The sequence below is a fragment of the Dunckerocampus dactyliophorus genome, chromosome 20 (genome assembly GCF_027744805.1).
Source record: "Dunckerocampus dactyliophorus isolate RoL2022-P2 chromosome 20, RoL_Ddac_1.1, whole genome shotgun sequence".
Classification (NCBI taxonomy): Eukaryota; Metazoa; Chordata; class Actinopteri; order Syngnathiformes; family Syngnathidae; genus Dunckerocampus; species Dunckerocampus dactyliophorus.
The window spans coordinates 3,734,046-3,757,170 of record NC_072838.1 but is presented as its reverse complement, the minus strand read 5'-3'; the positions used below and the strand labels follow the sequence as shown (position 1 = coordinate 3,757,170).

At 43.3% G+C, this 23,125-nt stretch overlaps 1 protein-coding gene and 1 long non-coding RNA gene across 12 annotated transcripts in view; one reads left to right on the top strand and one right to left on the bottom strand.

The window, feature by feature from the left end:
- The window catches only part of elmo1 (engulfment and cell motility 1 (ced-12 homolog, C. elegans)), a 90,217-nt gene that overhangs the window by 63,237 nt on the left and 3,855 nt on the right, over positions 1–23,125 (top strand). For 5 of the 7 annotated variants that reach the window (XM_054764305.1, XM_054764306.1, XM_054764303.1 and 2 more), the window contains 9 exons: positions 730–780; positions 982–1,104; positions 1,187–1,315; positions 1,395–1,499; positions 2,630–2,738; positions 15,513–15,649; positions 21,033–21,196; positions 21,706–21,818; positions 22,600–22,707. In XM_054764305.1, the coding sequence (XP_054620280.1) occupies positions 730–780; positions 982–1,104; positions 1,187–1,315; positions 1,395–1,499; positions 2,630–2,738; positions 15,513–15,649; positions 21,033–21,196; positions 21,706–21,818; positions 22,600–22,707 (1,039 nt within the window). Of the gene's footprint in view, positions 1–729; positions 781–981; positions 1,105–1,186; positions 1,316–1,394; positions 1,500–2,629; positions 2,739–15,512; positions 15,650–16,136; positions 17,957–18,478; positions 18,652–18,753; positions 18,829–21,032; positions 21,197–21,705; positions 21,819–22,599; positions 22,708–23,125 lie in introns of those variants that run through there. The other 2 variants (XM_054764310.1, XM_054764309.1) reach the window with 2 other exon arrangements.
- On the bottom strand, positions 13,737–21,481 carry LOC129173413 (uncharacterized). 5 transcript variants are annotated; one of them, XR_008567229.1, is made up of 4 exons: positions 20,912–21,481; positions 17,363–17,453; positions 15,448–17,179; positions 13,737–15,379 (listed from the first exon to the last, which is right to left on the bottom strand). It is a non-coding gene; the product is annotated as an uncharacterized LOC129173413 (long non-coding RNA). The 5 variants fall into 5 exon arrangements; XR_008567225.1 differs by having other exon boundaries at positions 13,737–17,179; XR_008567228.1 differs by having other exon boundaries at positions 13,737–17,179; positions 17,363–17,450.

The window sequence follows — 23,125 nt, the reverse complement described above, 5'->3', positions numbered from 1 at the left end:
AGATAAAAAGGTTTTATTTTATCAGAATGTTTTGATATCACCATATTATTATAAAATGGTAATACAGCAAGAGTAAAATCTTAATATATTTTACAAGAAAAAGTCTTAACATCGCAAAACATAAAAACAAGTAAAGTTTTTATTTGAGGGTAATAATGTTGTCGTATTGCATGAATAAAATGAATGCCATCCATCCATTTTCTATGCCACGTATCCTCACTGGGGTCAAAATTGTGATGCAATAAGAATGAAATGGTCATTTTACAAGAAAAAGAGGTGATGTTGCAAAATGCAACATGCTATTATCAGAACAAAAAAGTAACAATAATGGAAGTCAAAAAGTTGTTTTAATCGGAACAATGTTTCAATATTATCTGAATAAAATTGTAATGCAATAAGAATACAATTATAATATTGCAAGAAAGAGCGTTAACGTGGCAAATTGTAAAATGCTATTATGAATAAAAATGTAAAATAATATTTGCTTTTTTTGTGGCAATTCAGTTTAATTCTTGTTAAATTGTGGCTGTTTGTTGATAAAATTTTGCCTTCATTTTTGAAACGTCTTTTTCCTGTGTGGCTTTAATAGTCCTTACAGTTGACTTATTATGATTATTATGATTATTATTATGATTTGATGCCATCCATTGTCATGATTTGATGATTGTAAGAGTTTTTTATGTTTTAATATGTGTGTTTAGTGTGATGATTGTGTGTTTGTGTGTGCAGGAGATGGCCCACATCTTGGCCCAGAAACAACTGCGCTCCATCATTCTCAGTGTAAGCTTGACTCCGCCCACTTTGTGCCTCTCTGAGCCGTACCTCCACCAAGGCGGTTCATGTTTGCTTGCTTGCTAGCTAGCAGGTTTATGAAAAGAAAGTACTTTACTGACGACCAGCAAGCATTCTGTAAGGGAGGGGTCAGGGGTCAAAGTTCCTTCTTCCTCCCCACATCCTCCTCATCCTCCATCTTGCGTGCAGAACGTGATCCGGAGCCCCACGCCCATCAACGACGAGATGGCCCACCAGCTGTACGTGCTGCAGGTGCTCACCTTCAACCTGCTGGAGGACCGCATGATGACCAAGATGGACCCCCAGGACCAGGTGGGCTTGGGCGAGGGGCTTGTATTGGGACCCATCCCCCCAGCGGATGATGTGTAAAGGAGTACTTTTCGTGTGTTTGCAGGCTCAGAGGGACATCATCTTTGAGCTGCGGAGGATAGCGTTCGACGTGGAGTGCGAGCCCAACAACAGCGGCAGCATGGAGAAACGCAAGTCCATGTACACGCGAGACTACAAGAAGCTCGGCTTCATTGTGAGACTCTGAGTCCTTCACGCTTGTCATCCGCAAAACTCTGCTTTTGGAAACGCTCCCCTTCTTTCCTGACGTGCAGAACCACGTGAACCCGGCTGTGGATTTCACCCAGATTCCTCCGGGAATGTTGGCGCTGGACAACATGCTGTACTTCGCCAGGCACCACCAGGACGCCTACGTCAGGGTGAACGCCTTTCCCTTTCCAACGCTCTTCTAGTTGAATGCATCAACAACTAAGGAGATCATGTAATAATGTGATCAATAGTAGAAAAATAGTCAAGTTTCAAATTGAGTCAGATTTCACGTCACCATAACTACTTGATTGGGATTGTGAAAACAGTATATGGTATGTCCATATCAACCGAAATATATCAGGATGTGAGTTTTGGTCATATCGCTCAGCCCAAATTGAACTCCATTCTGCATTTGAACTGTTTAAAAAAACCCAAAAAACAGAATGTTTAATAAGCAAAACATGTTTACGTGTTCGTTAATCGCTATTTATGAGAAGGAAAGAAGACTCACTCACTGGTGTTAGATTTACAAAATGTATTGAAAGATAAGCTAGACAGAATCATTTTTACATGCTTCGGATATCCTGGCTAGCTTTTGCACCTAATATCCTCCTGTGGCTTCCTGACCAGAAGGAGAGAGTCGGCCTCGATTGCAAGTCCTCTCTGCCTTTTAATAGTTTTCCTCAGACCATCGGCGCCAGTGTCTCCCGGATTCTTTGACCAAGCTTGTGTGACGCCAGCAGGTGACAGTCGGCGCTTTCGCTGACTTGTTAACACTTTTCTCGCACAAATAGAACATACTTCTCCCCCCGTCTGTCTCAAAGCCTATTTTGACTACGCTTTTGTTCCCACATCTGGCTGCTGGTCCCGGCTGGCCTTCGCTGATTGTACACAATGTGTGTCATCTCCTCAGCTAATTGTTTATAAAGCATTATTTCTATAAACCACTCGCACTCACTCAGTTATTAGATGAATGGATAAAACGGTTACCATTACATCGTACTTACGTATATTCAATCAGTGAACATCAATAAAAACAGTTTGTCTAAAATCTGCTTGCAATAAACATTTAGTCACTCAGCCAACAGGTTATCCTACAGCTCCTAAAGGAGTAACAAGCATGTTTTTGTTTGTTTTTGTATTTGTATCACATCATATTTTTAAACAATACGTTGAGCAAACAAAATGTGAAAATTTACAATTATACATGTTTATTTTTAGGTATATCTTTTGGGGGGTGTTTAGTTTAGCCTCTGAAGAAGACAACTAATGTTTTTTTTTTGTTGTTCTTCTTTTCCAGATCGTTCTGGAGAACAGCAGTCGGGAAGACAAGCATGAGTGTCCGTTTGGCCGCAGCAGCATCGAACTCACAAAGATGCTCTGCGAGATCCTCAAAGTGGGCGAGCTGCGTAAGTCTGACACACACACACGCACACACACACACACTGAAGCTCACGAAGTGTAAAGCAGGTCTTATGTTAGGAGTTGATGATGGAAATTGGTGTTACTATCATGGAGTTTTCTTGAGAGGGAGAAGGTGTGTGAATCGATGTGGCCTTTTCATTTGTCTTTTCCTGCTTGAAGCGGCGCTCCAGACTGACCCCTGCTGCCCTCTGCGGGGTGAGGATGACGCCTTTCACAGCTGGCTTTGTGTGTGTGTGTGTGTGTGTGTGTGTGTTTTAAGCGATGTGGCCTTTTGTGCGTGTAGCTGCATTGCAGGGGGTCCACTCCTGCAAGAGCAAGAACGCCACACGCGATTTCACCCAGAAAAATGTCCATAATGTTGCGTTTGAGGATAAAGTTATTGCTTCCAATCACTGCTATCATCGTGAGACGTGTTTCTAATGTTTTGGGTTTTGATTTAGCTGCATGAGAGGATGAAAATGAGCTCTTTTTACAATCCAGGGAACTCCTATACTATCTCTAGTATTATTTTTATTAATATGAGATACTCTTTTCTCATGTTTTGGTCACTAAAGACACTAAAATGCTAAAACATATCAGTGTTTCCCACAGGACTGTAATCTATGTGTGGCGATGGGGGTCAACGTTTATAAATGTCGTTAGCTTTCACGTGCATTAGCGTTCACGCATAGGGTGTGTTCGCACGTTAAAGATGTAGCAACATGCTACATTTGCGTGCCATGTAGTCGGCGTGGGAGCGAGGCAGAGAGCGACTCACTTGGCCTGACCTTTTTGAGCGTAGGAGGAGGAGGGATGAAATACCTGGCGCTAATAACGACGTCGCAGGCGCGTTTTGAAAGCTTGGCATTTCAGAGGTGCTGCAAAAAGTGAAGTTGCAGGGCTGACATTTTCCCCAGGGTTGTTTTGTGTTTCTGTGGTGAACACATTCTCTCTGCTTTTGGACAGGTAGCTGAGATGAGCCCACCGAGTGTACACGGACAACTTCTTGGAAAAAGAAAGAAAAAAAAAAAGCAGCGTTCGCTACACGTCTTAAAATGCAGCTCTGCCCACTAACCACCACTCAGTTACAGACGTGGGAGCTGTGAGTTTAGGCATGTTGTTTTCCTTCAGCAATTATGCTAACTTAGCATAATGCACCTGTTAGACTTTGAGTGCAATCTTAGCACTTCAGCATCACATAGCTATGCTGGTGTTGCTAACATTTGCGTCCTCCTGTCCTGCTGTTTAATGTTACTACAGTGTATGCGATATAGGGCATCGATTATGTTGGACACGATGGCGTACACATGTAAATAAAACGATCAAGTGCTAACTAGTGCTGTCGGAGACTAGACAGCACTTTTCAACTTTGAAACACTTCCGATCCAATTGTGCATATAAAACAAAAATATAAATGCAGCACTTTTGTTTTTGCTCGCCTTTTTCATGAGCTCAGCTCAAAGATGTAAAACGTTTTGTATGAACACAAAAGGCCTAGCGCTCTCAAATATTGTTGACAAATCTGTCTAAATCTGTTAGTGAGCATTCATCATTCATCATTCATATCTGTCCACCTCACAGGTGTGCCACATCAAGATGCTGATGACACAGCATGATTATTTCACTGGTGTGCCTTAGGTTGGCCACAATAAAAGGCCACTCAAAAGGTGAACTGTATTGGGAGGGTGGCCTGGAGGGGTCCGAAAACCAGTCAGTATCTGGTGTGACCACCACTCGCCTCAAATAGCGTATACACCGATCCAGCGCATCCCAAACATGCTCGCTATCTTCAAAACGCCATCAATAGAACACACCTGTGTTTGTTGTCCATAACGTACGCGTGCCCATGCCATGACCCACTGCCACCACGGGCCCCCCATCCACAATACATTTACTGTATGTCTGCAATAATAAAGCTGTCTCATCAGCATCTTGATATGCCACACCTCCAGTATGACGTGGATAGATTATGAATCATGAACGATGGATGCTTACTACCAGATTTGTGTACAATATTTGATAGGCAGGCCTTTTGTGAACATAGAAAAAGTTTTAGGTTTTTGAGTTGAGCTCATGAAAAATGACGTTTTGCATTGATATTTTTGTTGAGTGTATATATACTGTGTGTGTATATTGGATTTTGTGTGTATGTGTGCATATGTGTGTTGGGGTGGATAAAATAATCGATTCTTAAATGCATCGCGATGCAGACATTTACGATTATTAATTGATTCATAAATGTCAATAATCGATGCTGACGGAACCCAAAAAAAAGACAGAAAGTGCTGCCCGGATAGTTTCCGGTGCACATAAGTGTGAGACGCTACCAGAATGGCTGAGTGTAAACTCCGACCCGCACCCGCTGGATTTAAGGCGAGCGTCTGGAAGCCCTTTGGCTTTCATGTAGCTGAAGGTAAAAATGAGTTGTACAGGAGCCACACAATATGCAAGCTTTGTCACACAAGCTTCAAATACGAACACGACAAATATGAGAAACCACATAGCACGTTTCCACCCAAACCAGGAGGAAAAACAGCCAGCTGAAGTCGCTGCCAACCAGAGAACCATCAAGCAGGTGATAACAAATTTTCCACCCAACTCGGAAAAGAGTTTCTGCTTGATACACTTTTATTGCCAACAATTTGTGGCCGTATTCAGTTATTGAGAAGCAGGGCTTTTGTGCTTTGCTGCGCACTTTGGAACCCAGACACAACGTCCAACTGACACTGCTACTGTGATTAAGGGCAGCCTAGTTTTTTTGGGTTATTCATAATATACTAAGTCCCCAACTTACGAACACAATTGGTTCCAGACGAGCGTTCTTATGTCGAATTGTTCTTAAGTAGGGGAAAAGGTAATATTAGCAATGATATAGGTACTACATGTACGTGTATACATATACAGTATATGTGTATGTATGTAAATATGAGTTTGGATGCAGTAGTAATATTAAACCAGGATAATTAATGAAAAAAACAATAAAAATGATATAATAATACGTAATGATAAATGTTATTTACCTTTGAAGAGGAGTGGTCGAGCGTACGTTGTTGTGGTGGAGTTGGAGGAGGAGTTATTGAAAAAAAGGACAAATGGTCGTCGTGGTTAGACTCTTCTAAAAGAGGTAGTGTTCTGTGGGTGGTGTAGAATTAAGCAGGCCTATTAACTCTTCATAAACTTTAATCACACGCTCTGTCCGGGTTGTAGAATTTAGCTTTCCATTTAGCTTTATCTCCCCAGGGTGTAACTCTTCCTCTGTTGGTCCCATTAGCAGTGTCACAGTGCCTTCTACTGGTCAAGCATGTACAGTAGCAGTAGAAATACTGATTGAGCGACTACAAGGCAAAATAAAATAAAATATAGACCAGTCGGCTTGTGTTCGTATCCGCGAATGTTGGCTAGTCGGGTGTTCGTAAGTTGGGGACCTAGTGTATTCTGGCATCTGCAAGCATTATTCTTCAACGAGAGCCACTGGTAGAGAAATCTATACTTTGTATGAAAGCTGTTTTTGACTTGGCTATGCAGCAAAAATATTATTTTGTCAAGAGATTCTATGCTCAGCATTTTAGTTTGAATTCAGAAGTCTGTTATTTCTGTGTGAATAATGGCAGTTTCATGCTTCTGTTTCATGTTTATACAAATATGCTTTGTTTTAGTCGGACACAGTGAGTAAAAAGAAATTATATGTAGCAAAAATTATACATGAAAAAGTGGGCAAACTATTGATCACAAAAAAAGATGCATCGATAATCGTTTTAGCAGCACATTGCAGGCCTCTGAATCGTAATCGCATGGAATCAAGATTCAAGATTCAAGAGTTGTATTGTCATATGCATAGTAAAACAGGCAGTTATATGATGCAATGAAATTCTTATTCTGTTCATTCTCCCAAGAAAAGAAAGAAAACACAAGAAAAAGAATAAGAAACATATTAGCAAATAAATTAAGTAACAACAACAGAAGAGACATGAATACCAATAAATAAATAAATAAATAAATAAATAAATAAAGTGCTATGAGTGTGTGTTGCGTGCGGCGTGTGTGAGTGCTTCGTTGAGAAGCCTGATGGCCTGTGGGTAAAAGCTGTTTGCCAGCCTTGTGGTCCTGGACTTCAAACTCCTGTAGCGTCTGCCTGACGGTAGGAGTGTGAATAATGAGTGTTGTGGATGTGCGCTGTCCTTGATGAGGTTGTGTGTTCTTCATAGGACTCTAGTTTTATAAATGTCTTGCAGTGAGGGGAGGGCTGCCCCAACATTGTTCTGTGAGGTCTTGATCACCCGCTGGAGTGCCTTCCTATCACGTGTTGTACAGTTACCGTACCAAACAGTGATGGAGGCGGTAAGGACACTTTCCATAGTGCATCTGTAGAAGCAACTCAGGATTGTGGTGGACATGCCAAATTTCCTCAGTCTTCTCAGGAAGTACAGTCTCCTTTGGGACTTCTTCAGAATTTGTTGGGTGTTGTGAGACCAGGTGAGGTCCTCGCTGATGTGTGTGTCAAGGAACTTGAAGGTTTTCACCCTCTCCACCTCAGTCTCATCAATAAACAGGGGTCTATGTGGCTCCTTTTCCCTTGTTCTTGGGTCGATGATCATCTCTTTAGTCTTATCTGTATTGAGAAGGAGATTGTTATCACGACACCAAGCTATGAGGTCCGCCACCTCTCTTCTGTATGATGTTTCAACACCACCAGTGATCAGTCCGATGACTGTAGTGTCATCCGCAAATTTAATGATGCTGGTGTTGTTCTGGGAGGCCACGCAATCGTAGGTGAAGAGCGTGTAGAGGAGCGGACTCAGGAATCGTGAGGTGGCCAGAAATTCCCACCCCTGGTATATTGACAGTGGTTTGAAAGTGTTTTCCGCTTCCTTATTTCTTGTTTCTTTTTGCATGTTTGCCACACTTACATGTTTCAGATGATCAAACAAAGTAAAATAGTAGTCAATGACAACACACTTGAACACAAAATGCAGTTTTTAAATGAAACCTTTTATTATTAAGGGAGAAAAAAAATCCAAACCTTAGTGGCCCTGTGTGGAAAAAGTGTTTGCCCCCCCCAATATACAGGTATACGGTATATTAGAGATGTATGATATCTTTTTTTCCCAAACCAATAACCATAACTTCTTGCTTTTCAAGACCGATATGGTGCCAATAAACGATAACTTTTCATATCTACTTTTGTAAAATGTAGATTTAAGTGTAGTTTGTGCAAACTTGGAGTTAAAAAGGACTGGAACACATTTGGATGTGACCAACTGTTGAACTGTTGATCAAATATCCTGACATCACTACTACCACGCCACTACTATCAGGAGATCCAGAGTATGGAGCGGGAGGAGCCACCTGGTGTGGCCCAGCAAGGTGCACTGTATTCGGGCACACGCTCCAAGCAGCCACGGAGGTCTCTGGCAAACCTTTTGCACTTTTCAAACACTGTGGCGCTGGCGTTTCAGGTGTCTGATATGGTTATTTGTGTGCTTGATGTCCCCCCCCCCCCCCCCGTACCAAATGAAGCATTTGGTACAAGTAGCACATGAAATGTCTTCCTTAGGAAGTGAATTTGTTTACAAGTGAGCTCAGGGGAAGTTACGACAGGCCGTTCACGTCACAGGCAGGAGGGGGAAAAAAAAGAGCGCTTGATTTGCACACACGCACAGTACGTGTAATCTCGCCTCATTGGAGCCCTTTTTTTAATCAGTTTTATCAGTTATCAGAGCTATTTTTCATGTTATCGGATTTATCGCTATGACATCTTAATTCCCTCATATCGACACGATAATTATTGTGCACTCCTAAAATATACAGTTTATGTATGAGTGTGTGTATATATATATATGCATGCAATATACAGGTATATTGTTGCACTCTCACACTTATTTATAGATTTATAGTTGTGTAAAAATATAATAATAATGATTGAATAATAGCAAAGGTGGCTGCACGCAGGCTTTGTTTACAGCAGATGTTTTTGCTCAATTTGTTGGCTTGCACGTCTCCATGCGCATCCACTTCCCGCCCGCCTCCGTCTTATTTAGTTATTTCTATATTAAGTTATTTTGTATCCTTTCCTCCATCTGCTGATGGGCCACTCCTCGCTCTCCATCTGTGCTGGCACGCTCGCACGCGCGGCGGCTCCAGCTTGGACCCGATGGTTGCGTTTGTGCGGTGTCTCGCTTTGTGCGTTCAAATTTGGTGAGGAATCATTCCGTGACAAACAACAAAGTGCTTCCGCGGCGACAAGATATGGGAGACAATAGAGTGTGAAGTCCTCAGCGGCTGAGAATAATACGTAATTAGCTGATAAGATGATGAGAGCAGATGTTCCCACGCTGCTTCACGCTGCGTTGGCAACATCAACGTGCTTTTCTCCTCCTCCTCCTCCTCCTCTCCTTCTTTGGATTATTCTTTTGCGATTGAAGGGCAGAGTAGGAAGACGTTTGTGAAACCCCCTTCCTCAGGCTTCACTACACGTCTTAAAATGAAGGACTGAAAAGGGGCAGAAAAGAGCACTTTACCGAGGGATCCATTTTTGACTAAATTCCCTGCCATTCAGAACAAAATTGGTAAAAAAAAAAAAAAAAAAATCAAATTCTTTAATGTTAAATATTTAAAAAATAAAAAAATTAATTAATTGCTATTTGCAAATACTTAATGCAAAATATGAAAATATAATTGCCATTATCTGTGAACATTTAAAAATATTTATATACAGTACATATTATTACAATTGTCAATTGAAAAAATACAATTGAAAAAATGCTGATAAGTATTGATTATTAATTTTAAAAAATCTATTTGGAAATTATTTTTAAAAAGATGAAATATTCAAATATAATCATTATCTGTGAACATTAAAAAAATATATATACGGTATAAATGGTTACAATACTGTAATTGTCATATGTAAAAAAAAAAATACAAATATTAAATCTGAATTTTAAAAACTACTACTTGCAAATTCTGCTTAAAAATATCAACTATTGTAATATAATTGACATTATCTGTGAACATTTAGAAATATATAAAAAAAGAAATATGTAAATATATACAGTATATGTGATTGCAATAATTGTCATTATTTGTGGAAAACGTTTAAAAATGCATCAAATGTGAATGCAGCAAGCTACTATTTGTGAATTATGCTTCAAAATGACTCTTTGCAAACATTGCTTAACAATTACATATTAAAATTGTCATTATCTTATTATTTTTAAAATATATATTATTACATTATAATTGTCATTATTTGTGGAAAAATGCTTAAAAATATGATGTATTGTGAAAATGCAGTGTAGAAATAAAAAAAGGGCATATTTCAAAAATGTAAAACATGTTAAGAAAAACTTGGCATATTTCACACATGGTTGCTAATGGTGATTAATCCCGATTAATTCATTACAAAACTGTGATCAATCTGATTAAAATTTGTACTCATTGTACAGCCCTAATATAAACTGCTCAAAAAAAAGTGGGGGGAGGAATCTGTGAAATGAAACTGTCCACTTAGGAAGCAACACATCAGTTTCATCTGCTGTTGTGCAAATGGAAGAGACAACAGGTGGACTGCAAGACACCCCCGATAATAAGAAGAATACATTTGATTTCCATTGATCATTTACACAGTATATATATTTACAGTATACACTGCTCAAAAAAATGAAAGGAACACTTGGAAAACACATCAGATCTAAACTGGGGGAAAATGATGTTGAATATGTTTCCTGATAATAAGTGGGTGATGTATTAGTAACAAAATGATGCCACATCATTTGATAGAAATGAAAATGATCACCCTATAGAGGGGGGAAATCAAAGACACCCCAAAAATGAAAGTGAAAAAATGATGCAGCACACTGGTCCATTTTGCTAAAATGTCATTGTAGCAACTCAAAATGATTCTCAGTAGTTTGTGTGGCCCCCACGTGCTTGTACGCATGCCTGACAACGTCGGGGCATGCTCCTAATGAGACTACGGATGGCGTCCTGGGGGATCTCCTCCCAGATCTGGACCAGGGCATCACTGCGGTACCTGGACGCATGGAGGAGATTCCAGGAGACAAGTAGTTACTCCAGGAGAGCTGGACAGGGCCGTAGAAGGTCCTTCAACCCTCAGCAGGATTAATATCTGCTCCTTTGTGCAAGGAGGAACAGGATGAGCACTGCCAGAGCCCTACAAAATGACCTCCAGCAGGCCACTGGTGTGAATGTTTCTGACCAAACAATCAGAAACAGGCTCCATGAGGGTGGCCTGAGGGCCCGACATCCTGTAGTGGGCCCTGTGCTCACTGCCCAGCACCGTAGAGCTCAATTGGCATTTGCCATAGACCACCAGAATTGGCAACTACACCACTGGTGCCCTGTGCTCTTCCCTGATGAGAGCAAGTTCAACCTGAGCACATGCGACAGACGTGAAAGGGTCTGGAGATGCCGTGGAGAACGTTATGCTGCCTGCAACATCATTCAGCATGACCGCTTTGGTGGTGGGTCAGTGATGGTCTGGGGAGGCATATCCCTGGAAGGACGCACAGACCTCTACAGGTTAGATAACGGCACCCTGACTGCTATTAGGTATCGGGATGAAATCCTTGGACCCATTGTCAGAACCTACGCTGGTGCAATGGGACCTGGGTTCCTCCTGGTCCACGACAATGCCCGACCTCATGTGGCTAGTGTATGCAGGTAGTTCCTGAAGGATGAAGGAATTGATACCATTGACTGGCCCCCACGTTCACCTGACCTAAACCCAATAGAACACCTCTGGGACATTATGTTTAGGTCCATCCGGTGCCGCCAGGTTGCTCCTCAGACTGTCCAGGAGCTCATGGATGCCCTGGTCCAGATCTGGGAGGAGATCCCCCAGGACGCCATCCGTAGTCTCATTAGGAGCATGCCCCGACGTTGTCAGGCATGCGTACAAGCACGTGGGGGCCACACAAACTACAGAGAATCATTTTGAGTTGCTACAATGACATTTTAGCAAAATGGACCAGTCTGCTACATCATTTTTTCACTTTCATTTTTGGGGTGTCTTTGATTCCCCCCCCCCCCCCATAGGGTGATCATTTTCATTTCTATCAAATGATGTGGCATCATTTTGTTACTAATACATCACCCACTTATTATCAGGAAACATATTCAAGATCATTTCCCCCCCAGTTTAGATCTGATGTGTTTTCAAAGTGTTCCTCTAATTTTTTTTAGCAGTATATTCAAGAGATTCAAGATTCAAGAGAGTTTTATTGTCATGTGCATGGTAAAACAGCAGTTATACCATGCAATGAAAATCTTATTCTGTTCATTCTCCCAAGAAAAGAAAGAAAACACAAGAAAGAATAAGAACATAAGAAACATAAACACAAACATAAATACCAATAAATTAAGCAACAACAACAGAAGAGACATTAATACAAGTAAATAATACAAATAAATAAATAAATAAAGTGCTATGAGTGTGTGCGTGTGGTGTGTGCGAGTGCTTCGTTGAGAAGCCTGATGGCCTGTGGGTAAAAGCTGTTTGCCAGTCTTGTGGTCCTGGACTTCAAACTCCTATATATATATATATATATATATATATATATATATATATATATATATATATATATATATATATATATATATATATATATATATATATATATATATATATATATATATATATATATATATAATGTGTATATATATATATATACATATATATATATATACAGTATGTCACAAAAGTGAGTACACCCCTCACATTTCTGCAAATTTGTTGCCTGCAGTTTAGACATTAAGGTCTCTGTATTGAGTTATTTTGAGGGGACAGTAAATTTACACTGTTATACAAGCTGTACACTGACTAATTTACATTGTAGCAAAGTTTCATTTCTTCAGTGTTGTCCCATGAAAAGATATAATAAAATATTTGCAGAAATGTGAGGGGTGTACTCACTTTTGTGACATACTGTATATATATATATATTCAAACCTGTCTATAGCAGCCACTAAAGGGAAACGGCATAAGTGGCCGTGGTAGGTGGCCGTTATATACAGGTTGTCGGCCATTTTGAATTTGTGCGCACACATATTAACATGTCTGTGATTAGCAGCTTGTTGTGTTTGCAGATACATATAATTATACTGTTACATGTTGACCAGTAGAGGGCACTTTGGGACTGCGGATAAAAGTTGTAATGAACAACTAGGCTTGTTATTCTACACCACCCACAAAACGAAGCTGTGCTACTATATATACGGCAGAGTGTCATTACAGCTTTAGTTTATCGGGAAGTGACGGTGCGACGTCACGAGCAGGAGAGCTAGGCTGAGTGCTAGCTGTGAGTGTCGAGAGAGTTGGGAAGTGTGTTTATGTTGGCGTGGATGTAAAGTCCTGCAGTGTTCTCCGCTGTTAATAAAGCGATTAAAGTGCATCGGCGACGTGAGTCTCTCCTTCCCCACAACAAGCGGCATTACAGTATTGACCAGTGCATATTGTCTCACACCAGGAAATAAACGGTGTCACTGTCTGCAACAAGCTCCAAAGAAGACGGATTTTTTTATGTGGAACAACTGACAGTTTGTGTGGATCTTGTGAATGATTGTGACTGAGCTAGGACTCACTAATTAAAGTCTACACACGACGGCTTCATTGATTAAAAAACGAAACTTTTTTGTGCATGAAGCTTCTACTTGAGTCGGCATTTTGTCCGCTATATGTGGTCAGATGTTGACTAAGGGAGACAAAATGGGTGGCCGCTGGCCGCATTAGACAGGTGACTGCTATACACAGGGTCTGTAACACGTAAATTTTCTGCGGGGGGATTTTTCAGTGGCCGCTATAGGCAGGTGGCCGTTATATACAGGTTTGACTGTGTGTGTATATATATATATATATATATATATATATATATATATATATAAAAAATGACAATACAAATGGCACGTTTTTCAGGGGTCAATTTTTCGCAAATTTCATGCGCAGAAAATGATACCCTCCCCAAGCCCCTGCCCATCCTGACCCCACCCCCGGTTCACAAAAACCCCACCCTACTGCAAAATGTAAATAGCAATGCAAATACTATTATATTATTCACTTGAGGGCAGAGAGCCTCTCAAACATGGCCACACACGCACACACACAGGACTGTAACATTGTGCTGACGTTGGTTGCTGGCACACACACACACACACACACACACACACACACACACACACACACACACACACACACACACACACATGCACTTCCCCCTGGTCACAGTTGGACATGAGGCTTATACAATTAGAGTGAGGATGACATCTTTCACTGTGGATTCATCATGTGGCATCGCTGCAAGGTGACTCTGCACACACGCACACACAGAGTGGACCTTGGCAGATGTCAGGGATGGCGCCATGCCCAGTAAAGTCACCCCCCTGCGCCCCCCGCAGGCGTCATTTGCATGGTGGCCGGCCGACTAATGAGCTCCTATGCTGACGTCACTTCAAGCCCTCGGGGGGGTCGGCAGAGAGGAGCGCCCAGCAAACACACCCATCCCCCCATGCCCCCTCCCACTTCTTCTGCCCGACACAAAAATAGACACGCTCTGACTTGCAGTCCGACGATGACAGCTCGTCTCCTGACCACCGAGCAGGCCAGCACGCACGTCCCAGGAGAGGTTTTTGTTGGGGGTTTCTCTCTGCAAACTCTTTTGTTAGGACCAGCAAGATTAAAGCCCTGCTGTAGAGTAGTCAGTGTGCAGCTTGTGGAGCAAAGAAATATTTTTTCTCTCAAAATAGTGTTGTTTTTTTTCATCTATTCTTATAATCACAACAGCCACATTTATTGCAAATGTCGATCCGAAATTGGAGGGGAACTTCCACGCAGGGGAGGAGTGCACCATGTGTCAAAAATAGACCTTTTTATGGGCGTATCAATTCCATTCATTGGTGGTCCCTTAAGCCCCACAAAAAGCAGGCATCGACTGTACGACGTTCGTGTGTAGCGCTTATGAAACAACAACAACGGTTGCACTCGGCACCGTTTTTAATTGGGGGTAGAGAGCAACAAGAGTGTGATGTAACACTGCTACACACACACACACACACACACACACACACACACTCTTAAGAAGAGCATGACACATCAGCGAGCAGATTAAAGCACATTAGATGTGATGGTTTGTGACATTCAAGGCGTTATTACGCTGCCACGCATAAAGAAGGTGCCGCCTCGGAAGGGCTGGTCGTGCTGCAAGCGAGGCGCTGAGTGAACGACGGCGACACGACTTTGCACTCGGAGATCTTTCCAGGCGTAAACGCTGCAGTGGCGCGGGAGGCTCTGCGGTGACATTTCGGCAGGGAAGCAAAACGTGTTTGTCGGTACGGTGAAGCCTCCTCCAAAGCAGGGGCGTGTCTCTTAGATGAGCCCAAAATATCGACAGTGTAGGCCAACGTGAAGGTTTGTGGTGAAATATTCATGGATACACAACCTGCGAGCAAGCATGTCTGCTCCTGTGAGCAAGGAGGACATAAATATGTTTGGCTTTGGTCGGGACGGTCTTGGAAGCTTGGATGCTTTGCAAAAACCTTGAAAGTGAACGACTTCCTGCTTTTGGGAGTGGCTCCATCTCGCACACACTATGCTTGTCTTCGTCTCCGCCCCCAACCGTGACACTCCTCAGGACTAAAGGCCAAACTTAGCTCAACAGTTGCACACAAAAACACTTTGAAACAACGTGAAGAGTGTCAAACCTTCATGCTTCATGCTAATCATCATCCTCGTCCCTGACGTTGGGCGTCCATCTGCTTGTCCACAGCCGGCGAAAACTGCCACGACTTCCACCCCATGTTCTTCACACACGACCGCTCCTTCGAGGAGTTCTTCTGCATCTGCATCCAGCTGCTCAACAAGACCTGGAAGGAGATGAGGGCCACCAGCGAGGACTTCAACAAGGTACGTCCGCTCTGCTCTCAGCTGCCGCTCGTGGTGGACAATTCATCAATTTAGGGGATTTTTTTTTTAGGCTAGGGTTAGGACTTGGGGTGGGGGTGGGGTTGGGGTCGGGGCTCCAGTTGGTGTTCCAGTGATGACCTGGAAACTCAAAATATATCAGTAAAAATATGATGCGAAAACAATGACTATATATTTCTATTTTTAAAAATATCAAAATAAAAATATACAACATAAACTACAAATTAAATGTAAATTGCAAGTAAAAATATATACGAGTTAAAAATATGTATAAACAACATATATAAAATATATAAACAGAAATATCAAATAAAATGCAAGTACATCAAATAAAAAATATATAAATAAAATGTAAAAATAAAAATATACACTATCAAACTATATAAATTAAAACGTGTCAGTAAAATAATAAACTACATATATAAAATATATAAATAAAATCTAAAACAAATACATTAAAATATATACTATAGGAATTAAATTGTATATACAGTAAAAAATAAGTAACAAATATGTCACCGATATATGTCAAATATATCAAGTATAAAATAAAGTAGGGATGCTGATAATGTTGGCCACCGATAATCATTGGGTCGATACTGGATGTTCTCCCCGTGTGTGCGTGGGTTTTCTCCGGGTACTCCGGTTCCCTCCCACATTCCATAGGAATATAAAATAAGAACATGAACGCTATCAATCCAAATAATAATCAGCAAATTCATGTATTCTAAACGACACCCCTTTAACTAAAAATGTATTAAATCTTTCCAAAAATAACACAAGAACCACAAAAGTAATCTGATATGAAATATGTAATACATGAATGATCTACTCAGATGGGTGGAGTAGCCAACAAAACAACCGTACTCATTTAAGAGTATTGTTACTTTACAACAACTTTACTCAAGAAAAGGATATGCGATGTTACACACATCAGTATCGGTTGATATCGGAATCGGAAATTGAGAGTTGGACAATATCGGAGCAGAAAAGCCAATATCGGACATCCCTACAATAAAGTATCAATAAATCAAATATACATTTATAAATTAAATATATAAGATCTAAAAACATAAAATATATAATAATAAATAAAACATCTATACTCATCATTTTTACATTTAATTTGATATTTTTCCTTACAAATGAAGTGTTTAGGATACTTTTAGACTAAGCCCAACGCTAACCTGAGGCCTAGCTTTAACGCTAGCCCGAGTCCCAATCCTAACCCAATCACATCAAATAATAAATAGAAAGTAGAAGTTTGGAATTCAAACAATGTGCAAGTCTAGCATACGGTGCAGCTAGCTCATGGGTCAACAGCGCTGGTGGTTTGCATGCGGTGATCGTGGTGATCGTGTTGCTGGTGTCACTCTTTGATGTTTTTGTGGACGTCAACTCAAAGACGCGCAATAGAAACATGCACTGATGTTTCATTGATGGAGAAAATCCAACACTCATCATGAGATCATCATCATCATCATCATCAGCATGTGTGAGTGCGCCTCCTTCCTAAAGCGTACACGCACACACACACACACACACGCACACACACACACACACACAGATGTCAGCTGTAATACTTTGTGTTGTCTACAGAATGAAGTGTGTGTAACCGAGGCGAGGCTGATGCTGCTCCCAGGGCAACCGTTTCCTCCTGTTGCCATAGCAACCCTCAACCAATTACAGACTCACCGGGCTGCACGGCCGTGTCTCTGGTGCTTCTCAGTCGCATGCGTTGTTGTTGCGTTTGTGCGAGCGTCTTCATCCGCCTCCATCTCCTCTGCTGGGGGGAAAAAAAAAACCCACACTGATGTAGTGACTGCCTCCACCCCTCCCCCCCGCCATCCACATCCACACACACAGCATTATCACGTGATCCGCTCGCTGCATCACAATTGGCGTTGGTGACGGTGGCGTGCGTCCAATCAGGGCGTAAGCCTGCAGATCAACATAAGCAAGGCTGCCTGATGCTCTCAGACTCGCAGAGGGAGGGAACAAGGAGGCACGGGAGGGAAGGGTGGAGGATGCTATCAAGGAAGCGCAATTTTCTTCCTAAGCGGAAAACACACAAAGCGTCAAATCCCCAGGATTAAACAGCAGAGTGGAAGTGGAGCGGTGTTTTGCCAGGAGGGACGCCGTGGCTGGCGCTAACGCTAGCTGTCAGCCACCATCATCTAGACGGCCATCTGCCTCCTCCTCCTCTTCCTCCTCCACCTCCTGGTGTGTCCCGCTAGGACTCAGTCTGTGTGGAGCATCGCGGTACGCTCGCAAGCATGGAGGTGACATGTAAGTACTCCACATGCATGACGAGGAGGAGGAGGTGGGTGGTGGAGAGGTCACCTGGCGGAGGACGACCCCCATCTTGATATGTAATCTACTGGATTAGACTAACCCCGCCCTTTCCAGTGTCCCCGTGTGTGTGTGTGTGTGAGGAGACGGAGACGGGGGTTGGGCTTTGTTGTGAACGGGATTACGTTCCCGCCTACGGAAAATTCTGTGATTTTGACGCTGCAGGGGGAGGAGGGTAAACACGGGATTAACGGCAGACTTTCCGCTTCCCTGCTTAGAGCACGGAACTGTGCGGGAATAGTAGCATCCTCATTCGCTGTGGAGACCTTCAACCTGGACACGCCCCTCGGGAGGCACATGGCACTCAAGATCTGTGGAGGTCTAGTGGAGGATTGGAGCAAATAATCTGCAGTTATTCCGGTTTTATTCCAGCATGGTGGGGGTTAGGGTGAGGGGTAGGGGTTGAGGTTAGGGGCTAGGATGAGTGCTTGGGGTTAGGTGGTGAGGGCTAGGAGTTAGGGGTGAGGGCAAAGGGGGCAGAAGAGGTAAGGAGATAAGTAAATATTGCGATCGTCTTTGCCGGTAAGCGTTCAAGATTTGGGATAGCGCCTCACTGTCAAAATACACACACTAAGGAAGTCGACAGCGACACACACGGCGGACCGTGTGTGTCGACATCAACTGCGAAATGGGTAATTGCGATGAAAAGTCCGTTTATGTCGACGTGTGATGTGAAGTATGTTCTTCTGTTTTAAGTTGACATGTTGTATTGTTAACGTCATCATCATCATCAGTAAGCAGCGTGAAACCACAACAGCAACACAACTACTGTCTTCTTACGCAGTTGCACACTTCCTGTCCAGTGCCAAGTAAGTATAAAATAAAAGCATGCTAGTATTAACCTCGATTAGACCACAGCAACTAACACAAAGCACACGTTTTGGGTTATTTTTCTTGTTCCAAGGGTTAGCCACCAGAAGAAAGACTTGCGCGTACGAAAGCTTTACCGTCGCTGTCATCGAGATGTAAAACCAAAGTAGCACAGCAGCGAGTATAAAATGTTGCACGGAAAGACAATCGAAACAGAAATATGCACAAAAAGCGTAGAGATGTTTTAGTTTTGCTTCACATCGTGCCGAGACGGGCGTCCATGTTGCACCACGGCGTACAACCAGGACCGGCCCCTCCCCCTTCTGAACCCCCTCCTCCTGCTTTTCTTTTGATTTGACGAGCTCTCGTAGCATCTTTGTTTGCGTCTCCTATTTTGCTCTCCCTTCCTCCTCCGGGCCCTCGTCTCTCCACCGCTCTTCCCTTCCTCTTTTTCTTTTTCTTTGGCTTCAGACGGGATGTTTATGCCGTCCTGCACGCCTCACCTCCCACTCCCTTTACAAAATAAATAAATATTTAGGAGCTAAGATGGTTTGTGCTTGCCTCGGGTTCTTTTGCCAATCTGGACCATCCTGGGATGCAACTGCTTTAGTGCCTTTTGAACCTGCGGTGTGTTCACTGTGTTCTGGATTAGATGTCAATGACTTAGCACTGAACAACAACCAGTCAGCCATCACGCCTTTAAAGCAGCACATTGGAGCAGTTTTCAGTCACTGTCAATACGTGTGAGAGGTGCCACAACAGCGTATTGGAAGTGTGTTGGCAGCTTTTAATAAGCTGGGGGGCTTGTGTGTGTGTCGCTTTAAAGGGATGGTTTGGATATTTTGACATGAACTTGTATGACGTCCCTGTCAGCCTTGGAGTCCAATAACAGAGACTTACCCCCCACTTGGTCTCCTGAGTCCAGTTCTGGTCACATTTCCGTGATGAAGAACGTATTCAGTCAAGACTTTGGCTTCTAAAAACAACATGCGTTGAAAAGACGAGTACATTTGCATCAGAAAAATACCTTCTCAAAAGCATCTGACCACAGAAAAGACTCGTTGTATATTTGTATATATTTATACTTGTCTCCCGCCGTATCCCTGCAATGTCGCCTGTGCGTTCATGTGAACGGGACTTGTTTACGTGTGTGTTCCACATAACTGGGCTGAGGAGACCAGGTGGGGGGGGGGTCATACAACTTCATGTCCCTTTCGTGCTAATGAGCCGTGTTTGTCCACGCCCAGATGTGTAGCGAAGCCTAAGGAAGGAGGTTTTTCATGCACTTGAGCGCCTCTTCTTTCCGAAGTGCGGCGAGATGTGAGGGCGATGATCGTTTTATCACGTTTGGTGCTCATAAACACGCATTAGCATTAGCTAGCACAGCATTTCCAGACGTTTCAAAGCATTTGAAATAAAGAGCAAAGAGCCCACTGAACTTCCCAAAGTGAATCCAGTGATGAAGTTGAGCAAAGTTTAGCACTTTAGCCTTTAATCCCCGCGATGTGTCGCTGCTAAGAATGTGTGGGTTTATTTTTGATTTTTTTTACAGAGTGAGACCTCCTGGGGCTTTTCAGATCTACATTTAGAAACGCTTCCAATCCTTTCTTTCCCACCGCCAGACGAGCCAAGCCGCCGCGCTTTTCTAAACTTGACGAATTAAGAGGCCGCTTTAAGAAGATTACGGCCGCTCGCTCGCGTCGTCTTCCGATTTTCCACCACTTAGTCCAGATTAGTGCCGACTCCAGAGGCTTGGGAAGGTCAGCTGGCGGATTTCAGTTTGGGTTTGGGCACCGTCACGCCTTACAAAGGACGCTTTGAGGAGTAAGGAGGACAGCTGAGGAGGAAGGAAGGAGAACAGCTAAGGAGGACAGCTGAGGAGGAAGGAAGGAGAACAGCTAAGGAGGAAAGCTATGGAGGAAGGAGATCAGCTGAGGAGGAAGGAGAACAGCTAAGGAGGACAGCTGAGGAGGAAGGAAGGAGAACAGCTAAGGAGGAAAGCTGAGGAGGAAGGAGGTCGGCTAAGGAGGAAGGAGGTCGGCTAAGGAGGAAAGCTGAGGACAGCAACAACAAAATACGTACAGAATCGGAAAGACAATCTACATGTAGACGTCACTGATGTCCTCCGGAAGCAGGCTCGCTCTCTCATGTTTGACTTCCTGTCTCTGACTCCGCCCCCCTCCGTCTTCTTCCTGTGTCGCAGGTCATGCAGGTGGTGCGGGAGCAGATCATGCGAGCGCTGACACTCAAGCCTAATTCCCTGGACCAGTTCAAGAGTCGCCTGCAGAACCTGAGCTACACCGAGATCCTCAAGATACGCCAGTCGGAGAGAATGAATCAGGAGGACTTCCAGTCCCGCCCCATCCTGTGAGTCGACCAATCAGAGCGCAGCTTTTGTAGCAAAAAAAAGGAAAAAAAACAACGTGATCTTGATTGATGTTTTTGTGATGAATCCTCCACGATACTCGGTGCACGTCTCGGCGCTCGTAAAGCACGTGTCTGTTTTTATGTCTCGTATTCAATCATCTTTAGCGGCGCCATCGTCTCCCGCTTTGTCTTTGCAGAGGAAACGTATAAAATAAACTGTTAGTGTCCTCCCAGCGTGACTGACTGACGACGCTAATGGATAACGTCGTCCAGTCCCGCCCCCGTTTAACGGAATCGATACAAAGTCACGTCCTCAAAGACAAACAAAGACGAGGAGCACGGCGCTGCTCGGCCACATCATTTGCATAATTTATGCGTCACGTGGGGGTGCATTCAAATGCAGCAGGGGCTCGTGCATGCGTGCACGAATACTTGATACATGACGTTTTATGTGCTAGCGTGCGCTTCTAATACTCATGACTTCCTGTGCGGATTTGTCTTTGCTGAAGGGAGCTGAGGGAGAAGATCCAGCCAGAGATCATGGAGTTGATCAAACAACAGAGGCTCAACAGACTATGTGAAGGAACCTGCTTCCGCAAGATCAGCAGTCGCAGGAGGCAAGGTGGGACCGGACTCCACTCTTTTTTACGCTAGCGATGCTTTTACGCTTTCTGATGCTCGCCGCAGCTTCTGGAAGCTAATTGGAATTCATTAACTGCCTCAAAAGAATGGAACTGAAGCCATGCGAGAAACTCGTGAGCATTTTCAGACAACATATGTAAGCACACTTGATAGCTCCCACCTCACCGCCTACAGCTGAGGAGGAAGGAGGTCAGCTTAGGAGGAAAGCTGAGGAGGAAGGAGGTCAGCTAAGGACAAAAGCTGAGGAGGAAGGAGGTCACTAAGGAGGAAAGTTGAGGAGGAAGGGGGCCAGCTAAGGAAGAAAAGCTAAGGTGGAAGGAGGTCCGCTTAGGAGGAAAGCTGAGGAGGAAGTAGGTCAGCTAAGGATGAAAGTTGAGTCTGAAAGTCATCAGGTAAGGAGGAAAGCTGAGGAGGGAGGAGGTCAAATAAGGAGGAAGGTGAGGCCCACATACTGTATGTGCTTTATTCCCGCCCAGCGTCTGCATGGCTCCACCAAAAGGATCTTGTTTGGAACCTTCTCACTCGCCTCCGACCACCAACCACAAAAGCAAACGTTCAACTTCAATCTGTCGTTACTCTCACGTTTACGTAGACCACCACGGCCCGTCTGCACCTTCTGGTTCTCCTCCAGCTCAGCTTTGATGACCATGACTCAGCAGCCGCTGACTTACTCCGTTTAAATCCATCTCTACCCTCCACCCCCCCCACCTAATCATTTTTTTTCTTCCGTCTGTGTGGTTTGGTTTGCTTCCCCGCCGCAGACAAGTTCTGGTACTGCCGGCTGTCTCCCAACCACAAAGTCCTGCACTATGGTGACCTGGAGGAGAGCCCCCAGGGGGAGGTGCCCCACGACTCCCTGCAGGACAAACGTAGGTGGAGCCGACAATACGACTGCTTTTTATTCATGAAGTTTAAATAAACGTCCATTTCATGTTATTTAAATGAAAATGGATTCATTTGATTAAAAATTCAAATTAGCGATCTGAATGTGCACATGGTGGAAGAAGCTAGCATAGCATAGCATAGTTGCAGTCATTCCAAGATGTCAACATAGGACTTGAAGGTGGTTTTATTTTGGAATGCACGCTCCGGAACCAGAAACGTGCAGTCGTCTGGCACCTTTACGACAACTTTACTACAAGTACGCTTGTCCCTCGTTTATGGCGGTTAATTGGTTCCAGACCCGACCGCAACAGCGGATTGAATGTTAATAAAATGATTATTTTTATAGTTAAGAGCATAGAAAACCTGTTTGACTTTCTAGGTACGTTTTTTTTAACATTATTA